Source organism: Podarcis pityusensis, assembly GCF_964106645.2.
Source record: "Podarcis pityusensis genome assembly, chromosome: 1".
Taxonomy (NCBI): Eukaryota; Metazoa; Chordata; class Lepidosauria; order Squamata; family Lacertidae; genus Podarcis; species Podarcis pityusensis.
Window position 1 is genome coordinate 68,583,678 of NC_138028.1, and position 18,356 is coordinate 68,602,033.

At 43.8% G+C, this 18,356-nt stretch overlaps 1 protein-coding gene across 2 annotated transcripts in view; it reads left to right on the plus strand.

Moving 5' to 3' along the window:
* Positions 1-18,356, plus strand: part of GALNT18 (polypeptide N-acetylgalactosaminyltransferase 18) — a 369,938-nt gene that overhangs the window by 304,338 nt on the left and 47,244 nt on the right. For both annotated transcript variants that reach the window (XM_081013763.1, XM_081013762.1), the window contains exons 7-9: positions 6,227-6,412; positions 9,758-9,895; positions 13,451-13,546. In XM_081013763.1, the coding sequence (XP_080869889.1) occupies positions 6,227-6,412; positions 9,758-9,895; positions 13,451-13,546 (420 nt within the window). The remainder of the gene's footprint in view (positions 1-6,226; positions 6,413-9,757; positions 9,896-13,450; positions 13,547-18,356) is intronic.

Consider the following 18,356-nt stretch of genomic DNA (forward strand, 5'->3'; position numbering starts at 1 on the left):
GTGTACGTGTGTGTGTGTGTGTGTGTGTGTGTGTGTGTACATTGATAAAAAGCCACACAAAAAGAATATTGGTGCAACCATCAGCATGATCAATCAAGATTGCCTTTTTCTGGCCTTTGAAATCATAGAATCGTTGAGTTAACTTTCCTGCTCATTGCAGGAATCTCAAAGCTACAGCATCTCCCCCAACAGTTGGCTGTCCACTCCAACCTCTGCTTGAAGACCTCCAAGCTGTAATACTAAACATACTTACTTGGGAATGAGCCCCACTGAAAACAGCAGAATTTATTCTGAGTAAACTCCCATAGGAGTGCATTGCCAGCAAGGCAGAACCCACCACCTGCCTAAGTAATTAGTTTCATTATCAGTGTGCTCATGTGCATCAGCAAACGGTGAGGAAATTCTGGAATGAAGTTAAGCAACAGAAAGCTGCAGCACACCACACTCTGCACAAAACTGAGAGCTTTCTTTAAAAACAAAACAAAACAGAATGGTAGATGGTGATTCCTAATGCATTAGCTCCACTTTGAAAGCAAGACCAGGTAATTTGGAACTCCAAATTCCAGGCACAATTTGGATGACATTCAGAAGTTTTCTCAATTATTATTTATTCTCTTGCTGGTACAAAACAAATGGTGGGTTCTTTTTCATTATTACTCTTCTACATATATTTATACTACTGGTGATTGTTTCTTACTTATTTGTGTAGAGGTTTGATGCCCTTGAGACCGAAGCAAGCCCGAGTCCTTGTTTTGAGGGCACTGCAGATTTCTAGGGGGTGGGGGAGCAATTGTCGTCTTGTAAGCATGAATAGCAAAGCGCTTTCTTGTCTCCCAGCATATGCTGGATGTAATTAGGCAACTGCCCAAAAAAATAGGCCTTGTAAACATCCTGAATCCATGCCACATTCTCCTAGCCTCAGATGCTGCCAAATGCCTAAATGAGTGTTCAAGCCAAAAGGCCTAAATGTATAAAATAGATCTCTAAACAGAATGCTTTTCTGGTATAGAATATGAATAGTGGGTGGACAAGCCTGGAAAACTCTAGGCTCTTTTTCAGAAGGCAGTATTCAGATAGCCTGTCACCTATTCTCAATAGAGATGGGATGAGAGACCAGACTGCATTACCTTGCAGGAGAGCACTGTGGAAAGGTGCCCTCTTTTGTTTCTCTTTGTCCTAGAATAATAATAATAATAATAATTTATTATTTATACCCCGCCCATCTGGCTGGGCTTCCCCGGCCACTCTGGGCGGCTTCCAAAAGAATATTAAAATACTATAATACATCAAACATTAAAAGCTTTCCGAAACAGGGCTGCCTTCAGATGTCTTCTAAAAGCCTGGTAGTTGTTGTTCTCTTTGACATCTGGTGGGAGGGTGTTCCACAGGGAAGGCGCCACTACCGAGAAGGCCCTCTGCCTGGTTCCCTGTAACTTGGCTTCTCGCAGTGAGGGAACCGCCAGAAGGCCCTCAGTGCTGGACCTCAGTGTCCGGGTAGAACGATGGGGGTGGAGACACTCCTTCAGATATACTGGACCAAGGCCGTTTAGGGCTTTAAAGGTCAGCACCAACACTTTGAATTGTGCTCGGAAACGTACTGGGAGCCAATGTAGGTCTTTCAAGACCGGTGTTATGTGGTCTCTGCGGCCGCTCCCAGTCACCAGTCTAGCTGCCGCGTTCTGGATTAGTTGTAGTTTCCGGGTCACCTTCAAAGGTAGCCCCACGTAGAGCACATTGCAGTAATCCAAGCGGGAGATAACCAGAGCATGCACCACTCTGGCGAGGCAGTCCGCAGGCAGATAGGGTCTCAGCCTGCGTACCAGATGGAGCTGGTAAACAGCTGCCCTGGACACAGATTTGACCTGTGCCTCCATGGACAGCTGTGAGTCCAAAATGACTCCCAGGCTGCGCACCTGGTCCTTCAGGGGCACAGTTACCCCATTCAGGACCAGGGAATCCTCCACACCTGCCCGCCTCCTGTCCCCCAAAAACAGTACTTCTGTCTTGTCAGGATTCAACCTCAATCTGTTAGCCGCCATCCAACCTCCAACCGCCTCCAGGCACTCACACAGGACCTTCACTGCCTTCACTGGTTCTGATTTGAAAGAGAGGTAGAGCTGGGTATCATCCGCATACTGATGAACACCCAGCCCAAATCCCCTGATGATCTCTCCCAGCGGCTTCATGTAGATGTTGAAAAGCATGGGGGAGAGGACAGAACCCTGAGGCACCCCACAAGTGAGGGCCCAGGGGTCTGAACACTCATCCCCCACCACCACTTTCTGAACACGGCCCAGGAGGAAGGAGCGGAACCACTGTATAACAGTGCCCCCAGCTCCCAGCCCCTCAAGACGGTCCAGAAGGATGCTATGGTCGATGGTATCAAACGCCGCTGAGAGATCCAGCAGAACTAGGAAACAGCTCTCACCTTTGTCCCTAGCCCGCCGGAGATCATCAACCAGTGCGACCAAGGCAGTTTCAGTCCCATGATGAGGCCTGAATCCCGACTGGAAGGGATCCAAATGGTCCGCTTCTTCCAGGCGTGCCTGGAGTTGTTCAGCAACCACTCGCTCAATCACCTTGCCCAAGAATGGAAGATTTGAGACTGGGCGATAGTTGGCTATCGTGGCCGCATCTAAAGATGGTTTTTTAAGAAGCGGTTTAATAACCGCCTCTTTCAGCGGGTCTGGGAAGGCTCCCTCACGGAGGGAAGCATTCACCACCCCACGAAGCCCGTCGCCCAGTCCTTCCCGGCTAGCTTTTATAAGCCAGGATGGGCAAGGATCAAGGAGGCAAGTGGTTGGTTTCACTCGTCCAAGCAGCCTGTCCACATCCTCGGGGGTAACAGATTGGAATTGATCCCACACAACTTGACTAGACAGGACTCTAGCACTCTCCCGCCCCGGCCCTGCTCCCACAGTGGAGTCTACCTCTTCTCGAATCTGAGCGACTTTATCTGCAAAAAACTTTGCAAAGTCATTGCAGGAGATCATGTGGCCGCTACTGGGCCCTGATGGAGCAGGTGGTTCCGCTAAATTGCGAACCACCTGAAAGAGTCTCCTGCTGCTGTTTTCCGCAGATGCAATAGAGGCGGTGAAGAAAGTCTTCTTCGCCGTCGCTATCGCCACTTGGTAGGCTCGACATTGAGCTCTAACCCGTGTCCGGTCAGATTCAGAATGGGTTATCCGCCACCGGCGCTCTAGCCGTCTCAACGATTGTTTCATTGCCCTCAGATCCGTGGAAAACCACGGGGCTGTCCGGACTCCATGCAATCGGAGAGGGCGCTTTGGAGCCAAACAGTCAATAGCCCTGGTTAACTCCACATTCCAGCGGGCCGCCAGGGAATCAGCTGAAAGGCCATCAACATGGGATAAAACATCCCCTACCACTCTCTGGAAACCATTTGGATCCATTAAGTGGCGGGGGCGGACCATCTGAATCGGTCCCACCTCCCTGCAGAGGGGAAGGGTCACGGAGAAGTCCAGTTGCACCAGGAAGTGATCTGACCATGGCACTTCTTTGGTTTTGCTTTTACTTAATGTCAGATCACCAACATCCATAGAGGTGAACACCAGGTCTAAGGCATGCCTGTGGCTATGAGTTGGGCCAGACTTATTCAGGGACAGCCCCATGGAGGCCATGCTTTCCACGAAGTCCCGAGCGGCCCCTTGTAAGGTCGTGTCGGCATGGATGTTAAAGTCCCCTAGGACAACCAAACTAGGTGTCTCCAGGAGGACATCCGCCACGACCTGAAGCAGCTCGGGCAGGGAATCCTTGGTGCAGCGGGGAGGTCGGTACACCAATAGGAATCCTGTACTGCCCCTATTGCCCAACTTCCAGAACATGCACTCAGAGAACTGGGTCTTTCCAATAGGACGCCTGGTGCAAACTAATGACTTCCTAAAAATCACTGCAACCCCCCCTCCCCGCCCACAAGGCCTGGGTTGCTGTGCGTAAGAGAAACCTGGTGGACAAGCAGCGGCAAGGACGGGCCCATCTGCTTCATCCAACCAGGTCTCTGTCACACATGCCAGGTCAAATCCTCCATCCACAATCAGGTCGTGGATGGCAGAGGTTTTATTCATCATTGACCTGGCATTGCACAGCAACACTTTCAGGTCATGTGGGTTTCCCTTGTTGATTCCAGTATCCTTCCGGTCAGGACCAGACCTGGAGGCAGGGATAGTCCTCACACAACGACTAAGCCTGCTTCCTCGGTAATGACATGGTCTGGTCTTAGTGTAACTCCTCCTCCTACCCGTGATCACTGAGATCGGTTGTCCGAGTGCATCCCCCCCTGTGGAACCTGCCCACGCCATTTTGTTTGCTGGGACCCACTCCCAGGCAGCCCTGACCCCTCCCCTTAAAATCAAATTAAAGCCTATACAAAAAACAAACTAACAGAACAATAAAACTCTAAAAACAAAAAACAAAGTTACAAACACAACATAATTAAATTAAACAAATTCCCACACCCAACTAAACACCCACCCCATTGGTTTTATTTACTTGGTACAGTTCGTTCATTTTTTATTTATTATAATATTTATTAGCATTTTCATTTTAAAAAAACCACTGTGTGATTATACAGGCATACCTCGGGTTGAATATGCGTCATGTTGAGCGTGTTCGAGTTGCACTCCGTGGCATCCCGGAAGTAACAGAACGTATTACTTCCGGGTTTCGCCGCTCGCGCATGCACAGACGCTCAAAATGACGTCACACGCATGCGCAGAAGCTGTGAAAAGCAATGCGCGCGTGCGCAGACATGCCACCGCTAGTTACGTTTGCTTCTGGATTCGAACGGGGCTCCACAACGGATCCCGTTCGCATCCCGAGGTACCACTGTACATATCTTTACATTACCTATAATCTGACTCTCTTGAGTCGACGACTTCCCCCCCATCCCTCCCAACTTGACATTCTAACTTCCAATTATAATTTCATCCGCATTTCTCATTCCCCCCATCTACCTTTCCTTTTACTTTAAGATTCCTTATCATTGTAAATAAGTTTCTATTTTTAACTGACAAACCTTTAAGCTAGTCCTGTTAGTGTTGTTAAGTGTTTACAATATTCTTTCAAATAAATAATAAATTTACTCCAGTCTTTTACTCGGTACAGTTTGGGTCATCTTAACACAAATGCCCTAGTGTTTTCACTGCAAGTTGTAGTTCCATTTGTTCAGCTTCATTACATAAATGTGGCCCCCACATTTCTGATTTCATTCCAAAAGCATTTTGTTCTTGCAGAAGACACTTACCGTATTTTTCGCCCTATAGGACGCACTTTTCCCCCTCCAAAAATGAAGGGGAAATGTGTGTGCGTCCTATGGGGCGAATGCAGGCTTTCGCTGAAGCATGGAGAGCGAGAGGTGTCGGTGCGCACTCGCTCTTCAGGCTTCAGGAAGCTATCCGCAAGCCTTGCAAGCCCGGTGGGAGTTCCCGTGGGCTCGCAAGGCTTGCGCGCTTCTCCCCGCCGCCAGCCCCACAAGCTCCGGGGACAGCGGGGAGGCGGAGCACCGCCATCCTGCTGTTCCCTGACCTGGTTTGGGCTTCATGCAGATATCCGCAAGCCGTGGGAACCCGGCGGGAAGTCGCGCCGGTCTCCCAAGGCTTGCGGAGAGCTGCCTGTTCTGGGGGCTGGGGTTGGGGGAAGCACGGGCTTCCCCTGCCCCAGCCCCACGCCTGGGGGGGAAATAATTTTTTTCCCCTTTATTCCCCCCCCCAAAAAAAACACTAGGTGTGTCCTATGGGCCGGTGCATCCTATGGGGTGAAAAATACGGTAGTCACAAGCATATGGTGCAAAAATTCACAGAACTGAGTTTATGGGCATCTTGTCTTTGTAAGGATGGCATTGGCTGCAATCATAAGCAAACTCACTGCTTCTTACTTCCAAGTAAACTAACATAGGGTAAGATTAAATAGTTGAAAAAGGATGCAGTTACATCCACTATAGTTGTATGTGTGAAAGTTTACAAAGGTAGTCACATAGACTTTGGCTTGAGTTTCCCAGTGACTGTCAGTGTTAGATTTAGGTTTATAATTCAACTAAAGCACTGAAGAGGCACATAGTCATAGCACACTTTTTACACTTAAAGGACTGTAGCAGATTATAAACTTCAAATAATGTCCTTGTAAATTTTGAAATCCAACAATAGGCTGAAAATATTGACATTTTGGATATAATGGAATTCCCTAAACAGGCCAATTTATTTGTTTTTAGGTATGGCAGTGTGGTGGCAGCGTTGAAGTTCTTCCTTGCTCTAGGATTGCCCACATTGAACGAGCTCATAAGCCGTACACAGAAGACCTCACTACTCATGTCCGAAGAAATGCACTCCGAGTGGCTGAAGTCTGGATGGATGAATTTAAAAGCCATGTTTATATGGCATGGAATATTCCTCAAGAGGTGGGTCATGAATGAACACTGATACGATCACAATACCTTAGTTCCAGTTCCCCATATTTTTGTGAAAATAATGTTCAAAAATGTATTATACCAGGCCTGTCCAACAGGTCAATTGTGATCTACCGGTCAATCACAGGATGCTCCTGGTTGATCCTAGTTGACCGTGGGATCCCCCCCCCCCAAAAAAAGCTCAACAACTCTGGTTAATGCCAGTTTTTTTTTAATAGAGGTTGTAGATCACAGTCTCTTGGAAGTTGGACAGCCCTGTAGTATAGGTAGGTAGCCGTGTTGGTCTGCCATAGTCGAAACAAAATAAAGAAATTCCTTCCAGTAGCACCTTAGAGACCAACTAAGTTTGTTATTGGTATGAGCTTTTGTGTGCATGCACACTTCTTACCTTTATTTTGTTTCGGCCCTGTATTATATTATGGGAAATTGCTTTGTAATATGTGTCAGTAGGAGAGATTTGCACTAAAACCCTGATGATTTTTCAAGAGGTCTTGTTTAAAAAAACTCGCAAACTACTAATGGAAACGTGGAGAGTTGAAGTTAAAATTAAAAAATGGGAAAGTGAGAGGAACCAAAACTGACTGATTCTCCCATCACTAGACAAGGGAAAAGCGTAGCCTTTTCCTGGCTCATGTACTTCCCCTCTCCTCTTGTCCTTCAGTACATCCAAAATGAGAAGCTTTTGCTTCCATTTTTGTCTGTCCACAGTAGTCCAGACCCTAAGAACATAAGAAGAGCCTGCTGGATCTAGTCCAGTATCCTGGTCTTACAGTGGCCAACTAGATGCCTGTGGGAAACCTGCAAGCAGCATTCAAGCACAAAAACCCTCTCCCCTCCTGTGTTTTCCAGCAACTTGTATTCAGAAGCACCCAGAAGGTATTCAGAAGCAACCCTAAACTGATTAATTTTAACTAAGGGTTGATGAAACCAGCTAGTTTAATAACTTTGAAGTTGGCTCGTTTAAAACAAGCCATAGTTTGTTGGGTTCAGATGCCATGGCAACCTGCAAGGGCTGGGGAGAAACAATAAGCCCAAGGGGATGTAGGCTATTCTCATCAAGATAGCCTAGACTACTTTAGCCATTCCTTGAAAGGAAATAATGTTTCATTTCCCACACTCTTTCATTGCTGTGCAGGGCCAGTACTCTTTAGCATAGATTTTGCTTTTTCTGCAGGACACTTCTTCCATTTGGATGGAGTTTTCTACATGACGGAGACAGGCTATTTTTGTCTTTTATATGCAGGCATTTCCTAGCAAATCTTCCAAAAAGTACAGATGCGAACACACACACACACACACGCCTAACTCTCTGCAACAAACAATAATGTGCTATTCAAATACAGGAGCTAGCTTAACACAACATGCCAGGCAGGCTATTGCTTCATTGTAAAACATCTTTTCCCCCAAATACTATTAATTAGGTGAGAACTGAAACGTGGATTTATTACATACGTATATCAATTCATATTTATACCTTATAAAATAATTATTTCTATATACCAATGCTTCTGTATCTCCAAATAATTTAAGACTAATAAACCAGCCATCATGCAGACACCCAAATTCAGTGTAGACATAAAATTCTCATGGTCCCTCTAGACTGCTGTTGGAGTGCAAGTATTTTCTGCAACATACTCTTGACACACTAATACTGCATTACTGGTGGATTTATTGTTGTGCGGTGCTCCCCTAATGTCACTACATTACTGCCGTCTGGAGGAGCAAAAAAAATGGGACAAAAAGAAGCCAGAGCATTTGTGGTGTAAAAAGTTAAAGGATTTCAAAAGGAAGTTATGGAATATGCTCCGATTGCAAATGGAATCAGTGCAACCACCACAAAACTTTAGCAGGCACAAACAGCACAAAAGGTGGGATCACATGTGACCTCTTCAAAATCACCATGGGCACAAATAATCATGAATGCACTTGAAAATCATGAATGCACTTGAAAAAGGACATTTTGAGGATCCTTCAATCTCTTAAGCATACTGGAGCCTGGGAGCCTGCTATAGGCTAACCCTCTTCTTCCCTAGCCCCCTTTCCCTGTTGCATGTGTGTCTGTGGTCCCATCAACACTGGACTCATGGGGCCAGCATCCTTGTGCGGTTCCAGGTCTTTTTCAAGTCACTATCAGCATGAGAAAGGTTGAGGGTGTGTGCGACAATGATCCTTTTCCCGGCAGGTTATGAGGACTGTAGGTATTTATTGCCTGCACAAGGCTCATTTCCTAACCTACCTGATAATAAATATTTTTATGTAAAGTTTATTTATTCTTTATTTTGTTTGAGTATTTTGAGCTGTGTGCGACGACATAATCTACAGTAAGAATGTCTCATTTTACTTCCTGTCAAAGACTGGTCCTGAATTTGCATTTAGATGCCTCTCTAGAAATCTCTACCGCATAGCTATAATGAGATAAATTATTGATCTCCACTTACAGGCTCTTTATGAAACTCGTGTATCTTGAACTCCACAAAACTGTGTTACACCAGCCAAGGCTTAGCCATAAAATGCAATGAAAAGGGGAGGGGGGAAAGGTTTTGCAAATTCCTTCAACAAAAATGGCAACTGAAATCGTTGTTGTTGCGGTTAATTAAATTTCTATGCCGCCCGTCATCCGAGGACCACAGGGCAGTTCACGATATAAAAACATAAAAATATGCAAGATAGTAACCAACAAAAACAATACCCCTCACAGACACAGTTTAAAGGGCCATAGATTGCTTAATTAGCCAAAGGGCTGGGAGAAGAGGAATGTTTTTGCCTGATGCCTAAGGATATGTAATGTAGGCAGCAAGCGAGTCTCCCTGGGGAAAACATTCAACAAACAGAAAAAGGTGGGCAGGATTTCTAATTGTTGCAGAGAAATACGAAAGCCAAACATCCACATTTGCCCGACAATGGAATCTTTGAAATAGACCATACCTTTGCCGGTAGAAAAGTGGTTTCCAGGACAACTTGCTTTTATATATACCAATTGTTTTTGAATCTTAGAATTGCTTCAATGACATTATTACTGTGGAACTTGATTCAAAATCCATTGAAGTCAGTGAGAATTAACCCACTGAATGTAAAATATTCTGGATCAGGCCCCCAAATGATGGTGTCTTTTACGTTGAAACACACTGACACAAATACCTCAGATTTTGTATGAAATACCTATTTATTTTAGGCAGCTAAAGTATGCTAATCATGCTTCAGTGCACATCCCTGTGTTCCTCCCCCCCCCCTTCACTGAACTGTACAAAAGAGCACAGAGAATTGTAACACGAACTGCCAGAGAGCAGGAGGATGGCTTTTATATCTCTGACATGTTTTTTTGGTCAATGTGCACAGGATTCTGGAATTGACATTGGTGATATTTCTGAGAGGAAAGCCTTGAGGAAAAAGCTGCAGTGCAAGACCTTTAGGTGGTACCTTGTCAGCGTATATCCAGAAATGAGAATGTACTCAGACACTGTTGCCTATGGAGTGGTAAGAGTCCTGCTTATTTACCTTGATTATTTATCGCTGTGGGAAATAATTCTCCCAGATAACAGCCACAGGACAAACTTGCAGGTCATTTATTTGGTTCATTTATTTAACTGTTAGGCTGCTTGTTGTTTGACATAGGTGTGATTGTGCTACTCTGCCTCACACATGCACGCACTGCTGTATCATCTCTGTTTCTGGTATGTTTTGAGTCCTTTTAAAGTAGAAACCTGATGCCCACACAGGTACCAAAGCATAGTCGTCTGTAGCCTACAAGTGGAGGGGCAGAAAGGAAAGACTTCTGTAACTCTTCTTTGCTGGGTCATCTGAGGGAAGTTCTTCCTCGCCCTATGCAAGTGGTTATTTATAGAGCTATTTAACAATAGCCAATGTGATCTGACATTTAGAATGCATACATTCTTCATATTGCGGTTTGTTACCACCCATTACAAGCCATGGTTAGCCTGCTGGGCTGTGTTCGGACATTCAAACAAATCACATGTTAACAATTCATGTCTTAGTGTTATCAGTGAAAAACACCGAGTTGGGAACAGATTCATATGAGAGAAGATGGGGCTTCAAATATCCTCTTCCTAAATATTTAGGGTTACATTTGTAACTGCCAGCATTTTGAGTTGAGCCCAGAAATCAGTTGGTAAGCCAGAGCAGATTGAATAAAGTTAAAATAAGAGACTTGGAAAAGCAAACCCTGGAAAATTGTGGCTTTTGCAAGAGTGTTTTCTGTACTCCTTTCAAATTCAGCCCGATGTAGAGTGTATTGTAGTCATCAGATCTGGATGTGACCAAGTCATGTGTGCAATGGCCCAATTGGCTTTCTCTAGGAAAGATGGTACACCAAATGAATTTGAGCAAATCCCTCATAGCTGTAATTGGCTCAAGGCAATCCAGGAGCAATGCAGGTTCCAGAAGCACCCCAGACTGGAATGCATCTCTAGGACATCTGAAATTGTATTGTTTTATTAATAATATAATACTTCTTAATGCCCAGATGGCTTTTGAGCAGTTTACAAAACATAAAAACAAACTGTATAACATTGTTAAACTAAGGAATAATTAAAACTACATCATAATTAAAATATGGAATAAAACGATACCATTAAAATGTAAAGGGCCATGATTAAAATGTGCACCAAAACAATCCCATTAAAAGCACAGAAATTAAAACAAGAGAATTGCTAGTCCCTCAGTCTTGTAACTCCTCTGCTAGATAATGCATGATGAATTTGACATTTGTGCATTTAAATCACACTTAAGGTTCATTGTATTCCACGTAGTACCTTTTCTCATGAAACTCAGCATTGAAAAGATGAGAAAGATAGCAGTGTTCTAGCTGTCAGAAAGTGCCTCCAAATAAAATTAATAAAATAGATTTTTATTCTCAGGTTAACAGCCTGTTCCTAATTATGTATACATGTTAGTCCAATTGCAGTGCACTTAATGAAAGCTAAAAATAAAATAAAAACTTACAGTATGACCACAGGCAAAAATAATTCTATGTTTGACAAGATGGTTTCTTTTTTAAACACCAGAGATCTAAAGTTAACTCAGACTCTTATAAAAACTGAGTTGGTTTCTCACTTTATAAAAAGAGTGTTTCTTATTGTTTGGGATGATGCCTAAGGGCTCTGTGATCAAGGATATAAAAACGGAGGTAAAAACAGAACAAGCCCATGGAATAACTGAGTTTTCTGTCACACACTTGTTGGATAAATCCAACATTTATTTGACAGGCATAAATTAAAAGCTCAGATCAGCCCTGCAAAGGTATCAACTGTGCCAGGCTTCTCAAAGAAGTTCTGAAAGAAATCTGAAATACTAAAGGGTACTGGTGCAAGACATGAAATTGTCTTGACGCAGGAAAGATAAGTAGTGAATGCAGCTGTTCATCTAGTTTCCAAGTGTACTTTTGTCACACTGTGTGCATTGCTTGCTTTTCTAAAATCATTTGTCCTCTAGATTTGTCAGAAAAGCCTTTGCAAATTGACATATTTGACCAAGCCCTCATTGGTGTTGATACATGCAACTGCGTTGTTTTTAGGGGATTTATTCACAGGCTTAAAAGTTTCGGATTATTGTTGGCATTTCTGTCTGTCTCCATTATTTTCATGAAACGGAGACCTTTTGGAACATGAGAATCTGCCTTTCACCTGATCAGCTCAATGGCCCATCTAGTTCAGTATTGTCTACACAGATTCCAGGATCACTCCTGGAGTTACATTGAGGAGTCTTTCCCAGACCAGATTTATAGATGTATTTAAAAGGAGATTAAACAAAGACATGAAACATTAGTTTATTGATAACTGCTAGTCATGATGGCTTATGCTGTCTCCAGGATCAGAGGCAATATGCCTCTGAATATTAGTTTCTGAGGAACTACTATAGGAGAGGAGTTTACTCTCAGGTCATGCATGTGGGCTTCCTATCACAATATAGATTAGACATGCCATTGGAATAATCTGACATGACTATTCTTATGTTCTCTTCTTATGTATATTGATATGCCAAGAATAGAATCATACAACAAAACAACAACACCACAAACTGGCTTATAAATATAAAACCAAATTTACTAGAATAGTAGCTAGAGTAGAGATAGACCTATAACCATTAAAACAACAAACATACGAAGGTGCCATGTGCAAGACAAAGCCTGGAGATACTGTAAACATGGAGTGGATAAATGTACAACTCTATCTTAACAAGCTGCATGTACAGTAAACGTTATACAGACTGGATAAAGTTTGTGGTGTTGTTGTTTTGTTGTATTATTATCACTGTCACCACATTTGATACTGTGTGTGTGTGTGTGTGTGTGTGTGTGTGTATGAATAGAATCATGACATGCAAGGTTGCTTGGATCCTATGATAAATTCACTTGGAGGTAATGGAAACCACCTGTTCTCCCCACCTCCACCCCAAAAGAATGCCTCCCTGGTCTTGGGCCCTCCTGAACAAACCGTGATGGAATGCAAGGAGTTGCTATTGGGATGAGGGGATGAGGAACTTTACCTCCCTTAATGTTCTTTTGAGCAAATTTCCTCACTCCCTTAGCATCCCCCAGCCCACAATCCACCTTGTTCAGGAGGGTCTCTGTTTCCCCCCGAGAGGCTCTTTTGGTGAATTGGAGGGCATGTGTAGAGGATAGGAAATATCCTTAACTTATCCTGTCATAAGTACTAAGAGCCATGGCTTTTCCTTCTTATCATTTAGGACCTCCACTAAAGAGTAACCAAGAAAAGGCCAATGCCAGAAACAATACAATAATAAAAAAAGTAATCATAAATTCACTTGTGGTGTTGGGATCCTAGTGATACAAAGATTTTAGAGAATTTTAATCTTGAATGTAAATGGTGCATTATAGATGATGCTGTAGCATCACATTATTAAACATTCAAGCAATTTTGTGTTTTACTGCCTATAGGTAGTTAAAATTTTATTGCCAAGATATAACTTTGATCAAGTATAATACTTGTCCTATTTTAACAAGCATGTATTCTCTTTTTCCTCTCTTTTTCTTCCACTGCCTGTACTCTGTAGCTGCAGAATTCTCTGAAAAGTGATTTGTGCCTTGATCAAGGGCCAGACACAGAAAATATTCCGATCATGTATATCTGCCATGGAATGACGCCACAGGTTAGTGAGACTAATGATCTGTTGATTTAAAGCAGAGTCTCGTGCCCAGCGGAAGGATGAGGAGTACGTGCTGCATACTCTATATTGCTTTATTTACAGTTCAAAGCTGGTATATTACAGAAAGACATCTTGCCTCTGCCGGAGCAGAAAAATGCATCCTCTCTCCTCGACAGCTCGGAGAGAATCACACAGTGAAAAACAGGAAACCAGTGTACGTCACATCCAGTCTCCCTTTCCCGTGAGAAACTCCAACAGTACAGACTGTGGAATGTAAACACCTGTCTCGTGACAAGCCCTTTCGCTGCACAGTGAAGGAAAGCAGAAACCAACATCCTCCCCCTTTCTGTGAACATCACTGGGCAGCGTGTTCGTACAATATCAGTACAAACCCAACTTCTGCACATAGGTACAGTGTTGATCCCTTGATACAATCTTGGACAATACATCAGCAGGAATTTCATTACCTGGCATATAGGACACCGTTACGAGTCCCTTCTGAATACATTCCCTAGCATGCTGCAACTTTAATTGCAAGTGCTTCGTGCTTTGCTTACAACCTTCAGACTTCAGCAAAGCCAAACATGCTTTGTTGTCCTGGTAAACCTGGATTGGACATTTGACAGGAATTTTCATATCTTTGCACAATTGTATTAACCATTCACAATCCTTAAGTGAATACGATAGTGCATTCAGTTCGGCTTCACAAGTACTTAAACTAACTGTTGTTTGCTTCTTGCATGACCAATCAAACAGACCTTGATTGTACATGTAGCAAACTCCAGACGTACTTTTCCTGTCTGTAGTGTCACTTCCAAAACTTGCATCTGCAAATATCTCAAGACCACCAGACTTCTGATTGTTAAATCTCAGTCTGTAATGCATAGTGCCTTTCAAATACCGCGCTATGCGTTTCAGAGCTTTCCAATCCTTGACACTAGGATTGTTGACTTGTCTGCTTAGCAAATTACAGCTAACAGCAATGTCTGGTCTTGAACATCTGGCAATGAAGTTTAGCTTGCCTAGCACACTTCTGTACAGTGTAGTGTCAGAAAATGCTTCTTCAGTGTCATCTACCTGATAACCTGTTGTCATCGGTGTGTCTACAGGGTTAGCATCCATCAGATTTAGTTTGCTTAACACATCAGCAATTTTCCGTGACTGGTGTACTAGAATGTTACCATCTTGATCTCTCTCTATTTCCAGAGATAGGTAGTTGTTTACCTCACCAAGATCTTTCATGTCAAAGTGCTCTTTCAGTTGAGCTAGGGCGTTATTGTACATTGCGACATCTTTCCAAAAGAATAATAAATCATCAACATAAAACAAACAGTACAGTTTCTTTTGCCCCTCCTCTTTGACAAATACACATGGATCAGCTTTCCCTTGCTGAAAACCTAGAGAAAACAATACTTCAGTGACTTTTGTGTGCCAACACCGTGCACTTTGTTTGAGACCATAAAGGGATTTCTTCAGAGCACAAACAAATCCCTGTTTTACCTGTACGCCATCAGGTGGAAGCATATAAAGTGATTCATCTAGAGATCCGTACAGAAAAGCTGTATTAATATCATGGTGACTAATGTGTAGATTTTCCTCTGCAGCTAGCTTGAGCATAAGCCTAATGCTTTCATATCTCACTGTCGGTGAGTAGGTCTCGTGATAGTCTTCACCTGGTACCTGTGCAAAACCTCTGGCTACCAATCTGGCTTTGTGTCTGACTATCTTGCCATTTTGATCTGTCTTCGCTTTGAAGACCCATTTGCTTCCAAGCAGTTTCATTCCTGGAACTACTGGAACTAGCTCCCATGTTTTGTTCCTTTCTAAGGAATCAAGCTCAGCCTTCATGGCATTTAACCATGGCTCAGCTTCCTTTGAATCCAAACCCTGGATGTCTTGGAAACTTGAAGGTTCAAATACCTTCTTGGAGCTTTTAACAGCTGTTACTGCTATCGTAGCAAACTCATCAGCAAATCTCTTTGGAGGTCTGCCTTTTGTGGCTCTCTGTGACCTACGAATTAGCCTTAAGTCTTCAACACTCTCCTCTTCCTTCTTAGGAGAAAAACGACCTACTGTGAACAATGGTTCCTCCAATTCTTGATCAGAGCTTTCAGAGGGTCGCATAGAGGCTTTCGCACTCTTGAAATCCTCTGAATCACCCGATTCAGTTTCAGATTCAGACTCAGAACCTTCATCAGTGGGTGTGGGTTGTTGTGGTTGCTTTTGACTATCCTCAGTCTCATCACCGTCATCAGGATAACATTGGAAAATTCCCACATTCTCCCCCCACTTTGCATTGTACTCAATACTTCTCGTGAGCTTAATTGTCTTAGAGTCAGTCATCATTATTCTGTAAGACCCTTTCTGATAACCTAGAAAGATACCATGCAATCCACGCTTGTCTAACTTGGAGTTTTGTGGTGAGCGAACCCACATGTCAGAACCAAAAATCTTCATGTGTTTGATGTATGGCTTCTTGCCAAACATCTTCTCATAGGGGGTACAACCAATCGCTGAAGATAACCTGCAATTGTAACTGTAAACAAAACACGAGAGAGATTCGGCCCAATAACTCTCTGGAAGATTGGCATCATGCAGCAAGGTTTTTAACCCTTGAAGCAATGTCTGATTTGCCCGTTCCGCAAGTCCATTCTGCCATGGCGAGCGAGGACTAGACAAATCGTGTTGAATTCCTTTCTCAGTCAGAAAAGCTTCAAACTGCTGAGAAGTGAATTCTCCCCCGCGATCACTGAAAAGAGTCTTTATCTTCTTACCGTGCACATTTTCCAACCAAGCACAGAATTCCTTGAACCTAGGAAAAGCCTCTGATTTCTGCTTGAGATTGTACACAAAAATATATCTAGAAAATGCATCAATGAGAACCATGAAGTATCTATTTCCACCCAAAGAGGGCGCTAGTGGTCCAACCAAATCTGCATGAACAACCTGGTATGGTTCCGTAGCTTGCCTACTAGACACCTTACCTTTCGCAGCCATTTTCACCTTGTTTGCTGCGCATGCTTTGCACTTCATGTGGTACCTGCAGGGTTTAATAGTCATACCTTCAACCAAGGCAGGCATTTTAGATACTGCCTCAAAATGCAAATGACCAAATTTCCTGTGAAAATCGTGAATACATTCTGCATGCAAACTTTTGTTAGAACCTGCAATGCAACAAGTGTCATCCTTTTCAACATCATCATAATACAAAACAAACAAACGATCAACATATTCAGCATGCAATACATAATCATTTTTCTTTGTGATGATGCACTTCTTGTTCTTGAAGGAAACGTCAATGTTCCGCTCATTCAGCTGTCCAACGCTGAGCAGATTATGTTTGGCGTCTGGCACGTAAAGCACATTCTGTATCGATAAGTCCAAACTGTGAAGAACAACAGTTCCGTAGCCTTTACTGGGAATAGTGTGGTCATCCGCCTGGTGAATCGCACCTTCCTGCGGTGTAAAAGACACAAACAGTCTCTTATCGTTGCACATGTGGTGGGTCGCCGCTGAATCAACAACGAAGAAAGATCTAGACGTCTTCTGGACCTCTGCAACCTTTGGAGTGAAGCGTGAAACCATAGCCTTGTGCTGCGTTGTCCTAGACACCGGACCTTTGCCTTTGCCTCGGCCTTTTCCGCGCGATGAGCTTTCGCTGCGCTGCTCTGTCTTGGCCCTGGGATATCTGCATTCCCTCTTCATATGGCCTAGACGTCCACACGAGTAGCATTTCACTGCCTTCAAAGCTTTGGCGCCATCTGGTGGTTCCACTGCACTATGGGATGACGTCTGTGAAGACTCCCCCTTGCCCATGCAGCTAGCACCCCGGCGATCTGCTTCATTTAAAATCACGGCAGTTACATAGTCCACTGTTAGCTGAGCGGTTGGCTGCACAGCAATCTGGGTTGCAACAGACTCCCAACCTGAACCCAAAGATTGTAGTATCATGAAAGAATACACAGCCTCTGGAAAGTTGAGTCCTCTCTGTTGCAGCTCATGTCTCAGATTTTGCATCTCCATCAGATGTAAACGCACATCTCCACCTTCAGCAAGAGCCATATTATGCAGCTTGTTAAAGTAAAACATAGTGGATCCAGCTTCTGTCCTTAAGTGAGCTTCTCTCAAAGCTTCCCAAATTTCTCTGGCTGAGGTCTTATCACGCAATAGACAGAGCTCTTCTGGGGATACTATCAATGTAAGAGTTCCCCTTGCTTTGGAATCCTTAGCTTCCCATGCATCTGTAACTGGAGCTGGGGGGGTTTCTGTAATCACCTCAAACAAACCCTCTTTCCGCAGAATTGCCTCTGCATACAGAACCCAGTCCGCGTAATTTTTCTTGCTGAGCTTAGGAATCCCACAAGCATCCTGAAGGGCCATCATGACTCTGGCATTAGCCTTCAGCGTCATATATGCTGCTTTAAATCTTGCTGCGTCACTGCTGCAGCTGCTTTATTCCAAAAGCGCACTTAAAAGTTACTTTCGATTTCCCCAGCATAGTGACTTGTGCCTGGGAGCCTTTTGCCTATTCCCGGCAAAACGGCTTTGAAAGTTCAAAGTCCAGCCATAAACTAGAAGCTGGCAGGCTGCCCGGAGCAGTAGCACATACCTCATCAATCACTTTTACGCGCAGAGCAGATTCCGTTCCGATCTGTCCCTCTGCATTCCGATCCTTTGCCGGCACTCCGATTCGACTTCTGGAGCCCATAACCACGTGTTGATTTAAAGCAGAGTCTCGTGCCCAGCGCAAGGATGAGGAGTACGTGCTGCATACTCTATATTGCTTTATTTACAGTTCAAAGCTGGTATATTA